This window comes from Pleurodeles waltl, chromosome 8, assembly GCF_031143425.1.
Source record: "Pleurodeles waltl isolate 20211129_DDA chromosome 8, aPleWal1.hap1.20221129, whole genome shotgun sequence".
NCBI classification, from domain to species: Eukaryota; Metazoa; Chordata; class Amphibia; order Caudata; family Salamandridae; genus Pleurodeles; species Pleurodeles waltl.
This window is the reverse complement of record NC_090447.1, coordinates 1536742513-1536759013: the sequence shown is the minus strand read 5'-3', so window position 1 is coordinate 1536759013 and position 16501 is coordinate 1536742513. Positions and strand designations below refer to the sequence as shown.

The window sequence follows — 16501 nt, the reverse complement described above, 5'->3', positions numbered from 1 at the left end:
GCCATTCCTCTAAATGTTTAATCCTTAACATCTCCGTTTGCAGTCCATGTACGATAGCTGTGTGCTTTTTTCTGATGTTTATCAGAAAACATGAGCCACTACATTATACTAGGACCTAACTTGCTTTGCCTAATTTGTTAGGAAGCCCCATTAGGGCTTGGAGCATTGTGTTCATGAGTTCTACGGCAGCACACTCAAGGATGTCAGATCTAAAGCCTTAACCCTCCCTGGATAGCTCACATCACAGACAAATCACATTAACATATGCAATTCTGTATTTCCTAAAATTGATTTTAGTCCCATGTTGGGCCAAAAGTGTCACTATTTTGTCAACCCTAGCCAGGTGTTTAGTCGAGTCATTACCTGTAATTTGTGTATCATCATTGTATGACAGCGCCTTTAGATCCTCTTGTAAGATGTTTTTGTAGTTGTTAGAACTGGGGTCTCTGGTTGGCAGCCAGTTTACACCCTGTCCAAGTTGGGACCATCACTCTACTCAGGGTAAGGGAGTCACATACCTAAAATAACCCCTGCTCACCCCCTTGGTAGCTTTGCACAAGCAGTCAGGCTTATCTTAGAGGCAATGTGTAAAGTATTTGTAACTCCAAACACAGTGAAAACACAACAAAAGTACTCCACAGTACTCCACACCAGTTTAGAAAAACAGCCAATATTTATCTAAGTTAAACAGGACCTAAATGACAAAAATCCAACATTCACAAGAAAAGATATACATTTTAAAAGTTAAAAGTCTTACTCTGCAGGACTCAATGGATGTGCTGTTTTAGCACAAAGTACCGTGTATGCATCAAAATAAAGCCATAGGAGTGGTGATGCATCAAAAAAGCAAATGATGCATCAGTTCCTTACTCGCAAGTGAGGCAGTGCGTTGAGTTGACGATGCATCGATTTCCTGCTGTGCAGCCTCGGTTGCTTGCGCTGATGTTGAAGCTTTGATGCCCAGAGACGATGGATGGAAAATCCAGATGCGCAGCAATGATGGATCCGTGCTGAAGCAGGCGATGCATCGATTTTTCTGCAGCAACTGCCACAAAAACTGCAGATTTTTCTTTGGGTCACCAGCTTCCACTTCCAAGGGCACAGTGACTGGATTTGGCGCCACTTGGCAAGTCAGGGCTCTCAGCAGAAGAGCCCAGGCTTTCGCAGATGAAGTCTTTGATGCCCCTAAGAATTCACAACAGGAGACAAGGTCAGTTCAAGCCCTTGGAGAACCTTGGAAAACAGGATGTAGAAAGCAACGTCCAGTCCTTTCACTCCCAGGGCAGACGTAGCAGCAGCAGGCCAGCACAGCAAAGCAACAGGCAGAATGGCAGGTCCTCCTCAAGCATCCAGCTGTTCTCCCTGGCAGAACGGCCTCAGTCCAAAATGCTCTGAGGTTGTGGGTTCAGCAGTCCAATACTTATACGCATTTCTGCCTTTGAAATAGGTAAACTTCAAAGGAAAGTCTTTGTAGTGCACACAGCCCTGCCTCTCCCGGTCCTGGCCCCAGACGCACTCCAGGGGGTTGAATACTATTGTGTAAGGACAGGCATACCCCTATTAAGGTGCAAGTGTCAGTTCCTCCCTCCACTCTAGCCCAGGAGGACCCATCAGGATATACAGGAGACACAGCTCATCCCCCTTTGTGTGACTCTCTAGAGTGAATTCACAAACAACCCAAATGTCAGCCTGATCCAGATGTGAATTCCATAGCCAGACAGAGGCACAGAATGGTCAAGCAAGAAAATGCCTACTTTCTAAAAATGGCGTTTTCAAACTTCAATCTAAAAACCATCTTCACAATAAGATGTATTTTTAAATTGTGAGTTCAGAGAACCCAAACCTACACTTCTAGCTGCTCCAAATGGGAAACTGCACTTAAAAGATATTTCAAGGAAATCCCCATATTACCCTATGGGAGAGCTAGGCCATGCAATAGTGAAAAACAAATTTAGCAGTATTTCACTATCAGGACATGCAAAACACACTACTACATGTCCCACGTTTTAAATACACTGCACCCTGCCCATGGGGCTGCCTTGGGCATTCCTTAGGGGTGACTTGCATGTAGCAAAAGGGACGGTTTGGGCCTGGCAAGTGGGTGCACTTGCCAGGTCGAACTGGCAGTTTACAACTGCACACACAGACACTGCAGTCCCATGTCTGATACATTTTAACAGGGCTACTTATGTGGGTGACACAATCAGTGCTGCAGGCCCACTAGTAGCATTTGATTTACAGGCCCTAGGCACCTCTAGTGCCCTTTTACTAGGGACTTACTAGTAAATCAAATATGCCAGTCATGGAGAAAACCAATCTCCAACCCAATTTAGACAGAGAGAACTTGCACTGTAGCACTGGTCAGCAGTGGTAAAGTGCCCAGAGTCCTAAAGCCAGCAAAAATGAAGTTCAGCACAGGATCATAACAGGAGGTCAGAAGACAAAAAGACAGGGGAAACCACACCAAGAGCTGACAGTCTAACAGTAAGTCCTGCTGCAAAACCCAGGAGCTATTCTTATACCATTGTGGCAATCAAGTATATGTGTAGCTTAGCTTCTCACTTCAAATGAGACTGAGCTTGTACTTGGGACTCACTCCTTAAGTTAATCACATGTGGAACACATTCTTTGTCCCACCCCATTCGGTTTCTATACAATGCAAGAGCCTATTCACACACATATTTTTACCTGACTTCTTCAGGTACTAAGGAGAACACTTGCATTATAGCCTCCTCACCTCGAGGAGTGTCCCTCACAAAAACTGAAGGCCAATAATTTGCTGCAAGAATGATGTCTGATAAATTAAGCCAGAACATTGCTTTTGTTTTGTGCAGTATGTCACCCTCAATTATATTTATACATGATGAACCCTGTCTGGAGGGTTTACATGTCCGTTCAATGTCTCAACCTGAATGTACTCTTTAGTTGAAGTCGCCACCAGACGCTCCTTGAGAGTCCGGCGAACTATCGTCCCTTCTGCTGCGCTGTCTAGAAGTGCTACTGCCCAAATTGTGTTCCGCTGAAATATCTGTAGATTGCAGTGCATGCTTTTTTTGATAGACCAGCCACTTTCTTTTTCTTAAAGTGAGTCTTTGAGTCCAACCTTTACTCGTCCTTCTCTACACTATCTTCAGCGTCACGTCCTGACTCACTTTTCCCTTGATGTACTCATCTTTTCTGCGTTATTCATTCTGCCCAGTCCTTTCTGCCCTTTTACTGTCCCCAGATTCCTGCAAGACATGGAGAACGGCTGTCAGAATTTTGATGGTGATCTGACTTTTTTTATTTTATCTCAGCCTCCCAAATTCTAGCCACCCTTACTGGGTTCCTGCATTGAAGGAGATCACACCCTTGTTTTTTGTTTTACTTTCAGCTTCTTTTTAGTCTCTTAGCAGCCTTCTGCTTTCTGGAACCCTCATTCTTTGTTTTGAGATGGATTTTTTTTAGCCCATGAACATAAAGTATAACAGCCCTCAGAGGTGAAGACTTCTGAAATAATGTTTGGAAGTTCCTGTTCATGATCTTGAAGGGCAACCTCTGCCAGCCGCTAGCCTCCTCCCTGAGCTGCAGCTTCTCTGCAAATGTTAATCAGAGCTATCGTTAAGACTACTTCAAAATGACCCACTAAATTCATCCCTGAGTCTAGAGTCAGCTCAGGCTCATTCTGTCTCTGCTTTAACACCTCTGTGTTGGAAATGGCCCTTTTTGCAGGGTTATCCCCAAACCTTTTGCCTTCTTCCTCCTATTTTTTCAGGTCTGTTTTGCTGGTTTATTGTCTCTGCGCACTTTACCACTGCTACTCAGTGCTAAAGTCCAAGTGCTCCCTATAGAAATTGTACTGTTGGCATATTTGATTTACTAGTAAAGTGCACTAGAGGTGCCCAGGGCCTGTGAATCAAATGCTACTAGTGGGCCTGCAGCACTGGTTGTGCCACCCACATTAGTAGCCCTGTAAACATGGCTCAGACCTGCCACTACAGTGTCTGTGTGTGTAGTTTTAAACTGCCAATTCAACTTGGCAAGTGTACCCACTTGCCAGGCCTCAACCTTCCCTTTTACTACATGTCAGGCACCCCTAAGGTAGGCCCTAGGTAGCCCAGGAGCAGGGTGCAGTATATGTTTAAGGTAGGACATATACTAGTGTGTTTTATATGTCCTAACAGTGAAATACTGCCAAATTCGGTTTTCACTGTGCAAGGCCTATCTCTCTCATAGGATAACATGGGGACTGCCTTTAAATATCCTTAAAGCGGAGATTCCCTTTGAGAGTAGATACAAATGTGGAGTTTAGGGTCTCTGAATTCACAATTTAAAAATACACCTTTTAGTGAAGTTGTTTTTTAAATTGTCTGTTTGAAAATACCACTTTTAGAAACTAGGCATTTTCTTGCTTATACCATTCTGTGACTCTGCCTGTTTGTGGATTGTCTGTCGGGGTCAGTTTGACAGTTGGACTGTTTTGCACCTCTCTAGACAGTGACACAAAAGGGAGCTGAGGTGTAACCTGCATATCCTGATGAGCCATCTGCGCTGGAGGGCAGGGGAGGAGTGGTCACTCTCACCTGAAAGGACTGTGCCTGCCCTCACACAATGCTGTCTCCAACCCCCTGGAGTGTGTCTGGGGCCTGGTCTGGGCAGGGCAGGATCTCACAAACAAGAGAGACTTTCCTTTGAAGTTTGCCAACCTCAAAGGCAGAACTGGCTATAAGTAGTGGACCCAAAACCCCAGACTTTTAGAATCTTTCTTGAATCAAGAGGAACCTCAGCCCAGGTGAAGAGCTGAACAGCTGGAGGAGGAGTACTGTACCTTTGCTGTGTTGCTTTGCTGGACTGCAGTTGCTGCTTCTGCCTGAAAAGAGTGCAAAGGGTGAACTTTGCTGTGTCCTGCTTGAGAAAATTCTCCAAGGGCTTGGAGTAGAGCTTGCCTCCTGTTGGAAGTCTCAGGGACACCAAAGACCTGGGCCTACCGACGACAGCCCTTCAGCAATGACGATGCCGCTGCCTGCACTGTGACCTGTGGACACTGCACGTTGCACCGCCCCGCTTCACACCGTAGCCCTGGTCTCACCGACGCTGCTGTACGCCGTCACCAAGCCACTGCCTGCACCGGGACTTGTGGGCACAGCACTTTGCATCGTACCGCTTCTCAACGCAGCCCTGACGCCATCCACGCCGGGGCACCTGACTTCATCAGCCTCGAGTTCGATCTGCAACGCGTGTGACCTCAAGGGCCCGACAACTCCTGCACCGACTCCGGAACTGACACCGCGACGTCAGCGATGCCACTCTCTGGAGCTCAGCGCGAGGATCACGACGCCCTGCAAATCCAAGGTACTGTTCGCTGGTCTTCCCGACACCGTAGATGGCCCGCAACATCGCGGCTGGCCTGAACTGTTGGTTTTGTTGATCACAACGCTGTGATAGCCCCAGGTGGAGCTATCGACTTCAAGGAATTCAAATTTTTATCACTGTATGTTGGATTTTTATCGTATTCGGTCTTGTTTTATATAGATAAATATTGGCTATTTTTCTAAAACCGGTGTGGTGTCCGTTTGTAGTGTTTTCACTTATTACTGTGTGTTATCTGCAAATGCTTTATACATTGCTTCTGAGATAAGCCTGACTGCTCGTGCCAAGCTTCCAAGGGGGTGAGCAGGGGTTATCTGAGTGGGTATCTCCCTTATCCTGCCTAGAGTGAGGGTCCCTACTTGGACAGGGTGCAAACCGACTGCCAACTAGAGACCCCATTTCTAACACTCTGGTAATGGTGCTAATGAGGATGTGCCATATGTAGTAGTATATGCATTTACAAAGATTGTTTCCCAAGAGGTACGCTCTTTCACAGGCAGAACTATCCCAAGTAGAACACACATAGTTACAATCTTGTCCCTATCCTGGGTTGTCATGTGAGGAAAGACCACTCCTGATTAGCTGTTCAAGCAATCCAGAATGGAATTTTGTCTCCCTCTGTGGAACCCCATAATGGGATCTATTGCTGGGGGCTAATCGCTTGCACTGTGGGGTGCATATGTTGTGACCTGGAGCAAATGCTGCCGTAGCAGTTGATTGTATGACGTACTTTCAACGTTGCCTGTGAATAAGCATTACCTGATTTATTAGTTGTCTTACTTCTCAAATCAGCATATTTGCTGTGTAAGGATATGGTGTATACCCAGCCAATACAGGCCAGGCACCCTGCCAGTATATAAGGGACCCACTCTAATGTTTTGAAGCGCTCAGGGCAACTGACCACCAAACCATGCTTGATGTTCTAGATATCTTAGTGGGACTTCTGGGTTATGATAGGGCGTATAACTAGCTGGTGGTGAAGGTGCTCTGTTTGTGTAAAGTTTCCAGCATTGGTATCTGCAGCATCAAACTCCACCCAGCAGTAGAACATTTCAGAAGTGTATGAAGCATGTGCTTTAAAGCAAAAGTAACCCCATCACTGTATTAGTGACAACCCTAGCAAGGAGATGTTGTGTGAGTGTTGCCCTGAAATGTAGCCCTTTTCACAACTCAGAAATAATTGTTTTAGAACAGGACACAGATCTGAGAATACATTCTGTGAATACATTCGAGAAGACTTGATTATCACTTTGCAAGGAAAAGTGATATTAAACAAACATTCATTCTATATTTATCATTTATAAGTAAATGAATAGCTGTTGTATCCTAAAAGTAGTGATCCCTAGAAAAGAAAATGCATGTGGAGTTTAACAGGAGCACTGCAAACGAAACACCCTTTCTTGATGGTATCTTTTGATGTTCCGCCTTCTTGATGGCAAGATTCTGCGAAGGGTTGACACGTGCATCAACGAGATCCTATTAGAGAGTTGAGTTGCTGCCATTAAAATGGGAGACATTGATGACCGCCATGGTAAACAGAAGGGCAAGTAGACACAGGCTGAGACTTCCAAGGGGTTGACATCAACATGCAGCAGGACCAGGTTAATGGCCCTTTTACTGATTAGGCCACCTCAGATTATGGTGCATATTTAGCACCCCCTGGCGCCTCCTCGTGCCACATTAGTGTCATGTTTTTTATGCTAATGCGGCCCAATGAGGCCAAAATTGCCTCCTACATTGCACCACTTTGTAACCCTTTGCGCTACATTATTCCTGCACCAGGCATAATGTATGCAAAGGGGGTGTTTCCCCAATTAGGGAGGGCAGACAAAATAGAGCAAAGAACTCTTAGAAATTGGTTTGCATTCTTTTTTTCAGCACTTTTAACGCCTGCTTAAAGGAGGCACACCATTGTTTTCAATGGGCCTCAATGGGCTTTGCAGGATTAGCATAATTTTTTTTTACGCTAATCCTGCAAAGGGCCGAACTAGCATAACAAATTCTGACACTAGTTCCCTAACTACTGCCATGGTTCGCCACACATGGTGGCATTAGGAGGGCGCTAAGGGGTGCAAGAAACGTGGCGTTGTACCAGGTGCAGTGCCACTTTTCATAAATCTGCCCCTATGTGTGTTGTTCTATCGGATGCTGTGCTCGCTACTTCTGGCATTCCCTTAGTCTGCTTATCTCTTCCTTTTCTGTTCAGATTGCCCTTACAATGTTTTTCTTTTGTCTGCGTCTCCTTTGATTCTCAAGGTCCTTAGGTCCCTCCTGAGGGTATAGTCCTTTCTAAATCACAAATTTGCTCATTGGTTTTTAGCACTTCTACTGTCCTTTGGTCTACTTTGCACCTGATACCACTATTGAGGAAGATTGTCTGGCCTCCACGTGTCAGGCCTGTCTCATGGAATCGAAGCATTTCAGCTTCTCTGGACCTTCAAATTAACCTGTGTTGTTCCCATGAACTACAGTCATAAACAAGACAGCCAGTCCCTAGATTTTTCATACTTAGGCCCATATTTATACTTTTTGACGCTAAACTGCGCTAACGCAGTTTAGCGTCAAAAAATTTTGCGCCGTCTAACGCCATTCTGAAGCGCCATGCGGGCGCCGTATTTATGGAATGGCGTTAGCCGGCGCAAGCAGACCGGCGCTGCCTGGTTTGCGTGGAAAAAAGCCACGTACACCAGACAGCGCCGGCGTAGGGGGAAAATGGCGTATGGGCGTCTTAAATTGGGGCAAGTCAGGTTACGTCGAAAAAATCGTCGTAACCCGACTTGCGCCATTTTTTTTCGACGCCCATCCCCCATCAACATGACTCCTATCATTGTAAAGATAGGAGTCATGCCCCCTTGCCCAATGGCCATGCCCAGGGGACTTCTGTCCCCTGGGCATGGTCATTGGGCATAGTGGCATGTAGGGGGGCACAAATCAGGCCCCCCTATGCCACAAAAAATAAAAAAAATAAAACTTACCTGAACTTACCTTAATGTCCATGGGATGGGTCCCTCCATCCTTGGGTGTCCTCCTGGGGTGGCCAAGGGTGGCAGGGGGGGTCCCTGGGGGCAGGGGAGGGCACTCTGGGCTCATTTTGAGCCCACTTGTCCCTTAACGCCATGCCTGACCCAGGCGTTAAAAAGCGGCGCAAATGCGCCGTTTTTGGCCACGCCCACTCCTGGGCGTCATTTTTGCCCGGGAGTATAAATACCACGTAAAGGCCTGGGAGTCATTTTTTAAGACGGGAACGCCTCCCTTGCATATCATTAACGCAAGGAAGGGGTTCACGCTAAAAAATGACGCACACTCCGGGCACTTTGGCGCCCGAAGCGTCTAACGCCATAGTATAAATATGGCGTTAGTTGGCGTTAGTTTAGCGTCTAATTTGCGTCGAAAAAAACGACGCAAATTCGGCGCAACCAGAGTATAAATACGGCCCTTAGCGTCCAACCTCTTCGTTGAACCCTTTAAATTGCCAATGAGGGCATTTTGGATGGAAGAGTGGCTGTCCTTAGTGTTATGTTCCAGTCAGCCTACTCTACCCTTAGCACTGATGAACACTCCACCCTCTATGGGCAGGGATGTGGTCATCTTTATTTCTCAAATATTGTGGTGCTCTCTAACAAACTTTGTCACTGGTACCTAAGGGATCCTGGAATTGCAGAACTGCATCTCTGTGGTCCCATCTGTGCCCTTAGCTACAGCTACCTGGACCTCCATCCGTAGACCTTTTCTTCCCCTTCCTTTCGACAGGACTGGAAGTGTGCAAGGCAATGGTTGGTGGTTGCAGCTTTGAAGTAGTGAAAGGGGTGAGGGACCAGCTCTGGCTGGCTGTGAGGGTTGAGATTATTCCCCTTGTGTTAGTTGCTCATGAGACCTTGTGTTTTGTCAACAACATCCAGGAGCCAGGAGTATATTACAAGTTTAATAGCCTTGTGTGCTCCTTGTTTAGTTTAGCATTAGTTCTGGAGTGTCTGCACACAGGGCACAGGGCCTCTCCTCTCCCCACAGATTATTGCATCTCAGAGCTATACAAAGTCTCTCCCTCCTCTTTCGCCATAGTTCAGCCATGCTTCTCTCCTCCTCTCCTTGTATGCTTGGCAGTGTCTCTCATCATACATCTGGGCAGTGACCTCGCTTTATGTTGCTTCATCTCTGGACAATGACCATCATGTCTTCTGTGGTTAATCACTCTCTTCCACACATGTGGCAGTGAGGTCACCTTCACTCCTCTCACGGCTTCTAGTGAATCCTTCTAGACTCCTCCCTGACACCCAGCAGCTCCAGTTGGTTCATCACCTGTCGCTGACATCTACTTCTTCTGTCCGCAGGTTGATTTAAGACAGCGGGTGGTTTCCAAGATGGTGGAGGAGGTGCAGAAGATTATCCAGCAGCTGACCATGGAGATCAGTGTAAAAGATTCCCGCTTCCAATCCATCTCCAACTCCGGAATCCACAACGACAATATCAAGGTAGGGGCAGAGGCACAGGAAAGCGGAGCATCCGAAGCTTGGATCTAGACAGCTTCCCTCGTCCAGATCTGGTTCTTTGGGTGGCCTCCTATTGGATCTCCCTGAAGCCTCACCTACCAGAGCAATCAATCAATCAGGATTTATAAAGCATGGCTAATCACCCAATGGGTTATCCAGGAGCACAGAGGTGAATGGCTGGGCAGTCTGTCCAAACCTACTCGGATTCACCCATCCGTCTCCAGTGCCAGACTCATGCTCCCCGTCTTCGGGTGGGCTGCCCCTTCTGCCGGAGGCCGCCGTGAACTGCTGGCCAGAACTAGCTCAGATCGGATAAGGGGATCATTGCACCCCATAAATGTGCTGATACATAGTGGCTCTTTAGTGGTGTCCCCAAGGGCCAGATGTATATGAAGGCCATGAAAGAGTGGGATGTGTGATGGAACAATGCATGCGCCAACCATGCATGCCTGAACAACGCTGTTGCCATTACCACGCATGCCTTTACAACGATTTAAGGCATGTGTGGAACGGCATGCGTGGTTTTCTCATGCCACCCCGCCCGCCCTATAAACACAAATACTCAACCCCACCACTTACCCTAAACACAACTACCCCGATCCCCCCACCTGCCCCTAAAAACTACCCCCATGCCCTAAAACCTACCCCAACTCCCTACCCGCCCTAAAAACAACCAACCCCACCCCCAAAAATTAAACTATCCCGCCCCTAAAAATAAAATGACCCCAGCCCCCCCACCCCGCCCCTAAAAACCTGACCCCCCCACCTGCCCTAAATACAAAATTACCCTGACCCCACCACCCCGCTCCTAAAAACACACCCGCCCTTAATACAAAATTATCCCAACCCCCTGCCCCTAAAACAAAATTACCCCGACCCACCTGTCCTAAAAACCATAGTACCCGACCCCCCACCCTAAAAACAAAACTACCCCGACCCTCCACCCCACCCCTTAAAATAAAATAGACCAACCACCCTTAACCCCTAAAAACTACCCCAATCCTATCCCAGCTCCACTTACCTGACCATGTCCTACCCTGACCCCCGACCACATGTGCTAGAGCTGGCGAGCCAGTGGCAGAAGCGGGAAAAAGGGGAAGCGATGAGGAGCGAGTTAGAGAGACCCCGAGCTTCACTTCTGCGGTCGAGGAGGTCTCAATGATTATAATACAGTTAGCCAGAGACACCACAAACTGGTATCCACAACATTCATCAGTCCATTGAAGATTAACAATTGCTTACTACAGATATTCACATATAAACATTCATACATGATTTCATAGTGCATAAACAGTCTAAAATGTGTTGAAATGTTATATTGCATAAACTAGCAACTGATTTTAACTGATATCAACTGTCTAAAATGAGTTGCAAGTCTATACTGGCTGATATTCACTGATATAATTCGGCTAAGATCAGTTATTGGTCTATACTAGCTGATATAAGCCGCCTAAGATCAGTTGTTGGTTTATACTACCTCATGTACACTGATATAAGCTGGTTAAAATCAGTGCCTAGTCTACCCTAGCTGATGTACACTGATATAAGCTGTCTAAAATCAAATCATTTACCTAGCTGGTATGCACTGATATAGGCTGTCTAAGATCAGTTGCTAGTCTATAGTAGCTGACATACACTGATATAAGCCATCTGAGATCAGTTACGGGTCTCTACTAGCTGATATACACTGATATAGGCTGTCTAAGATCAGTTGCTAGTCTATAGTAGCTGACATAAACTGATATAGGCTGACCAAGGTCAGTTGTTAGTCTATACTAACTGATATACACTGATGTAAGCCGTCTTAGATCAATTGCTGGTCTGTACTAGCTGATAAACACTGATTTAGGCCATCTAAGGTGCGTTGTTAGTCTATACTAGCTGATATACACTGATATAAGCGGTCTAGAATAACCTGTTGGTCTATACTAGCTGATACACACTGTTATAAGATGCCTAATATCAGTTTCTAGTCTATAGTAGCTGATATACGCTGTGTATGATCAGTTGCTTGTCAATACTAGCTGATATACACTGATACTAAAATCAGTTGCTGGTCTACACTAGCTGATATACACTGGTTAAAGCTGTCTAGAATCAGCTGTTATTCTGTACTAGCTGATATACACTGATATAAGCTGTTTAGAATCAGTTGTTAGTCTGTACTAGCTGATGATATACACTGATATAAGTTGTCTAAGATCAGTTGCAAGTCTATAATATCTGATATACAATGATATAAGCCATCTAAGATCAGTTGCTAGTTTATGCTAGCTGATATGCAGTCACATAAGCTGTCTAGAGTCAGTGGTTAGTCTATACTAGCTGATATACACTGATATAGGCTGTCTAAGATCAATTGTTAGTCTACGCCTACTTATATACACTGATATGAGCCATCGAACATCAGTTGCTGGTCTACACTAGCTGTTATACACTGATATAAGCGGTCTAAGATCAGTTGCTGTTCTACACTAGCTGATATACACTGATATAAGCGGTCTAAGATCAGTTGCTGGTCTACACTAGCTGATATACATTGATATAAGCCATCTAAGATCTGTTGCTAGTATATACTAGCTGATATACACTGAAATAAGCCATCAAAGATCAGTTGCTGGTCTGTGCTAGCTAATATACATTGATATAAGCCATCTAAGATCAGTTGCTAGCCTCCACTAGCTGATATAAAAGCCGTCTAAGACCAGTTCCTAGTCTATGGTAGCTGATATACGGTGATATGAGCTATCTAAGATCAGTTGCTAGTCTCCACTAGCTGATATACACTGATATAAGCCATTGAAGATCAGATGTTAGTCCATACTAGCTGATTATCACTGATATAAGCTGTCTAAGATCAGTTTCTAGTCTACACTAGCTGATATACAGATATAAGCTGTCTAAGATATTTTGCTGGCCTACACTAGCTGATATACACTGAAATAAGCCATCTAAGATCAGTTGCTGGTCTGTATTAGGTGATATACACTGATATAAGCCGTCTAAGATCAGTTGCTAGTCTATAGTAGCTGATATACGGTGATATGAGCTATCTAAGATCAGTTGCAAGTACACACTAGCTGCTATTTACTGATATAAGCCATTGAAGGTCAGTTGTTAGTCCATACTAGCTGATTATCACTGATATAAGCTGTCTAAGATCAGTTGCTAGTCTACACTAGCTGATATATAGATATACATTGTCTAAGATATTTTGCTGGCCTACACTAGCTGATATACACTGAAATAAGCCATCTAAGATCAGTTGCTGGTCTGTACTAGCTGATATACAGTGATATAAGTCATCTAAGATCAGTTTCTAGTCTATACTGTTTGAGATGCACTGATATAAGCTGTCTAAGATCAGTTGCTATTCTACATTAGCTGGCATACAATGATATAAACCAGCTAAGATCTTTTGCTGGTCTACACTAGCTGATATACACTGATATAAGCTGTCTAAGATCAGTTCCTGGTCTACACTAACTGATATACACTGAAATAAGCCATCTAAGATCAGTGCTGGTCTGTACTAGCTGATATACACTGATATAAGAAATCTATGATCAGTTGCTAGCCTCCACTAGCTGATTTACACTGATATAAGCCATTTAAGATCAGTTGCTAGTCTGTACTAGTTGGTGTACAGTTATATAAGCCATCTAAGACCAGTTGTTAGTCTGTGCTAGCTGATATACAGTGATGTAAGCCGTCTAAGATCAGTTGCTATTCCATGCTAGTTGATTACCACCGATATAAGCTAAGATCAGTTGCTAGTCTATTCTAGCTGATATCCACTAATATAAGCTGTCTAAGATCTGTTGCTGGTCCACACTAGTTGATATACACTGAGATAACCTATCTAAATTCAGTTATTAGTCTCAACTAGCTGATTACCACTGATATAAGCTGTCTAAACCCAGTTGCTAGTCTATACTAGCTGATATACACTGATATAAGCTGTCTAAGATCAGTTGCTAGTCTATACTAGCTGGCATAGAATGATATAAGCCATCTAAGATCAGTTATTAGTCTATACTACCTGATTAGCACTGATTTAAATTGTCTAAAATCAGTTGCTAGTCTATACTAGCTGATTACCAGTGATATAAGCTGTCTAATATCAATTCCAATATCAATCATTCAATATCAATTACTAGTCTATACTAGCCTAGCTGATTACCACTGTTTTATATAAGGCACACATCCAATATTAAGTCCATTTTGAATCAATGTTCAAACCTTTATTCTCCAAATTTCAGAAACGAATATTCATATCTTCAGTTCTTCAATTTTCCAGCTGTTTGTTGTCAAAAGCCATAAGAACTCACCGTGTCGTGGTCGTGTTTCGTCCGGGGTGTACCCCAAGACTTCATCAGGGCTGTAATGATATGTATATGGCATGTTGTCTAAACAGTATTTTTACACTCAAAGATATTTCATAACAAAATAATTTTAAACATTTCTCTCAAAGAGTGGGATCATCCTGTGTAAATGTTAAGTGCCTATTATCATGATAAGTGAAAATAAAGTGAGTTTTTCATTCTGACTGTTATATACAATTAATTATTTGCGGTAATTAGAGACCATGCACATGTGTAACAAAATAGGAGAAGAACAATCACGTATAAGATACTTGATAATCCAACATTATTATGAATTACTCATTAGCGGTGATCTAATTATGTGAAAAAAGAAAAATCATGCACAAAAAATGTTGCATTACGGAAATATCAATTCAAATCACAGCCACCAATGTGCAAGCATACATGTTTGTAACCATGCCCTTGATTAGTTGTAGAGAAAATGGTAGGGAGCGCTAGCAGTAAAACTACAATGAATAACAAAGTCAAAGTAAGAATAGGAGCGGACCCTCCACCTAACAGATGGAACCTGTTTGTTCATAGTTTAGATTGTGAAAGCTTCCTCATGAATGAATTATAACTAGTATTGGCTCCTGTGATGAGACCAATAAAGAAAATAACATACAAGTATTGTAAAAATTAATGTAACAATTGAAGGTACAGAGTAGATACCTAATTCTACTATCACTACATGAACCCACTTATCACAATAATATTCAATTAGAGATTCTACCATCATTTGAACAAAGTCCCACCATGTAAATATTGGCAAAAAGGTATAACTGATGTCCGTAGTTGTTTACATTCACATTCTAACCATAAACACCTCGGTAAATTGTAAATCCCGATATCAGTAAAGAGTGTACACAACGTAATAGGCAACACGTGTTTTGCCTAAAATAGTAACCGACAGATTAGTTAACCAATTTCTATGCATGTTCCTCCTGCGTGCGGCGAAAGGCACAATGCAGAAATAACTGTTTGTGGCAGGAGGATCATGCATAGAAATTGGTTAACTAAGCTGTCGGTTACTATTTTAGGCAAAACACGTGTTGCCTATTACGTTGTTTACACTATTTACTGATATCGGGATTTACAATTTACTGAGGTGTTTATGGTTAGAATGTGAATGTAAACAACTACACTCACTTTATTTTCACTTATTATGATAATAGGCACTTAACGTTTACACAGGATGATCCCACTCTTTGAGAGAAATGTATAAAATTATTTTGTTATGAAATATCTTTGAGTCTAAAAATACTGTTTAGACAACATGCCATATACATATCATTACAGCCCTGATGAAGTCTTGGGGTACACCCCTGACGAAACACGTGTTGGTGAGTTCTTATGGCTTTTGACAACAAACAGCTGGAAAATTGAGGAACTGAAGATATGAATATTTGTTTCTTAGATTTGGAGAATAAAGATTTGAACATTGATTCAAAATGGACTTAATATTGGGTGTGTGCCTTATATAAAACAAAAATTTTATCAGTGACTTATCACTGAATGTAAGGAGTTTAGGATGACCTCCTTTTAAGTGCACCACCAGAACTAATTGATACACAACGATTCTTGACAAGCAGCGCCATACACTCCCCTTCTTTGGTCATCCCCTGTTATTATCTGATTACCACTGATTTAAGCTGTCTAAGTTCAGTTGCTAGTATATATTAGCTGATGTACAGTGGTGTAAGCTGTCTAAGATCAGTTGCGTGTCTATACTGGTTGAAATGCACTGATATCAGCTATCTAAGATCAGTTGCTAGTCTATAATAGCTGACATCAATCAATCAATCAATCACAGGATTTATAAAGCGCACTAATCACCCGTTAGGGTCCCAAGGCGCTGGGAGGGGAAGCTACTGGTCGTAAAGCCATGTCTTTAGGCTTTTCCTGAATGTCAAGAGGTATTGGGTCTGGCGAAGGTGGAGCGGTAGGAAGTTCCAGGTCTTGGCGGCCAGGTGGGAGAAGAATCTTCCTCCGGCGGTGGTGCGGCTGATGCGGGGAACGGAGGCGAGGGCGAGGGTGGTGGAGCGGAGGTTGCGGGTGGGGGTGTGGAAGGTGAGTCTGTCGTTGAGGTAAGCTGGACCTGTGTTTTGGAGGGCCTTGTGTGCGTGGATGAGGAGTTTGAAGGTGGTCCTCTTTGGTATTGGTAGCCAGTGTAAGTCTCTGAGGTGGGGGCTGTTGTGTTTGCGGCGTGGGACGTCAAGAATGAGTCGGGCGGATGCGTTCTGGATTCTTTGCAGCTTTGTTTGGAGTTTGGTTGTTGTTCCTACATATAAGGCGTTTCCG

At 44.0% G+C, this 16501-nt stretch overlaps 1 protein-coding gene across 1 annotated transcript in view; it reads left to right on the top strand.

The window, feature by feature from the left end:
• MAB21L3 (mab-21 like 3) overlaps positions 1 to 16501 on the top strand; it is a 126600-nt gene that overhangs the window by 24990 nt on the left and 85109 nt on the right. The window contains exon 3 of the mRNA XM_069202975.1: positions 9678 to 9818. Coding sequence (XP_069059076.1) covers positions 9678 to 9818 — 141 coding nt within the window. The remainder of the gene's footprint in view (positions 1 to 9677; positions 9819 to 16501) is intronic.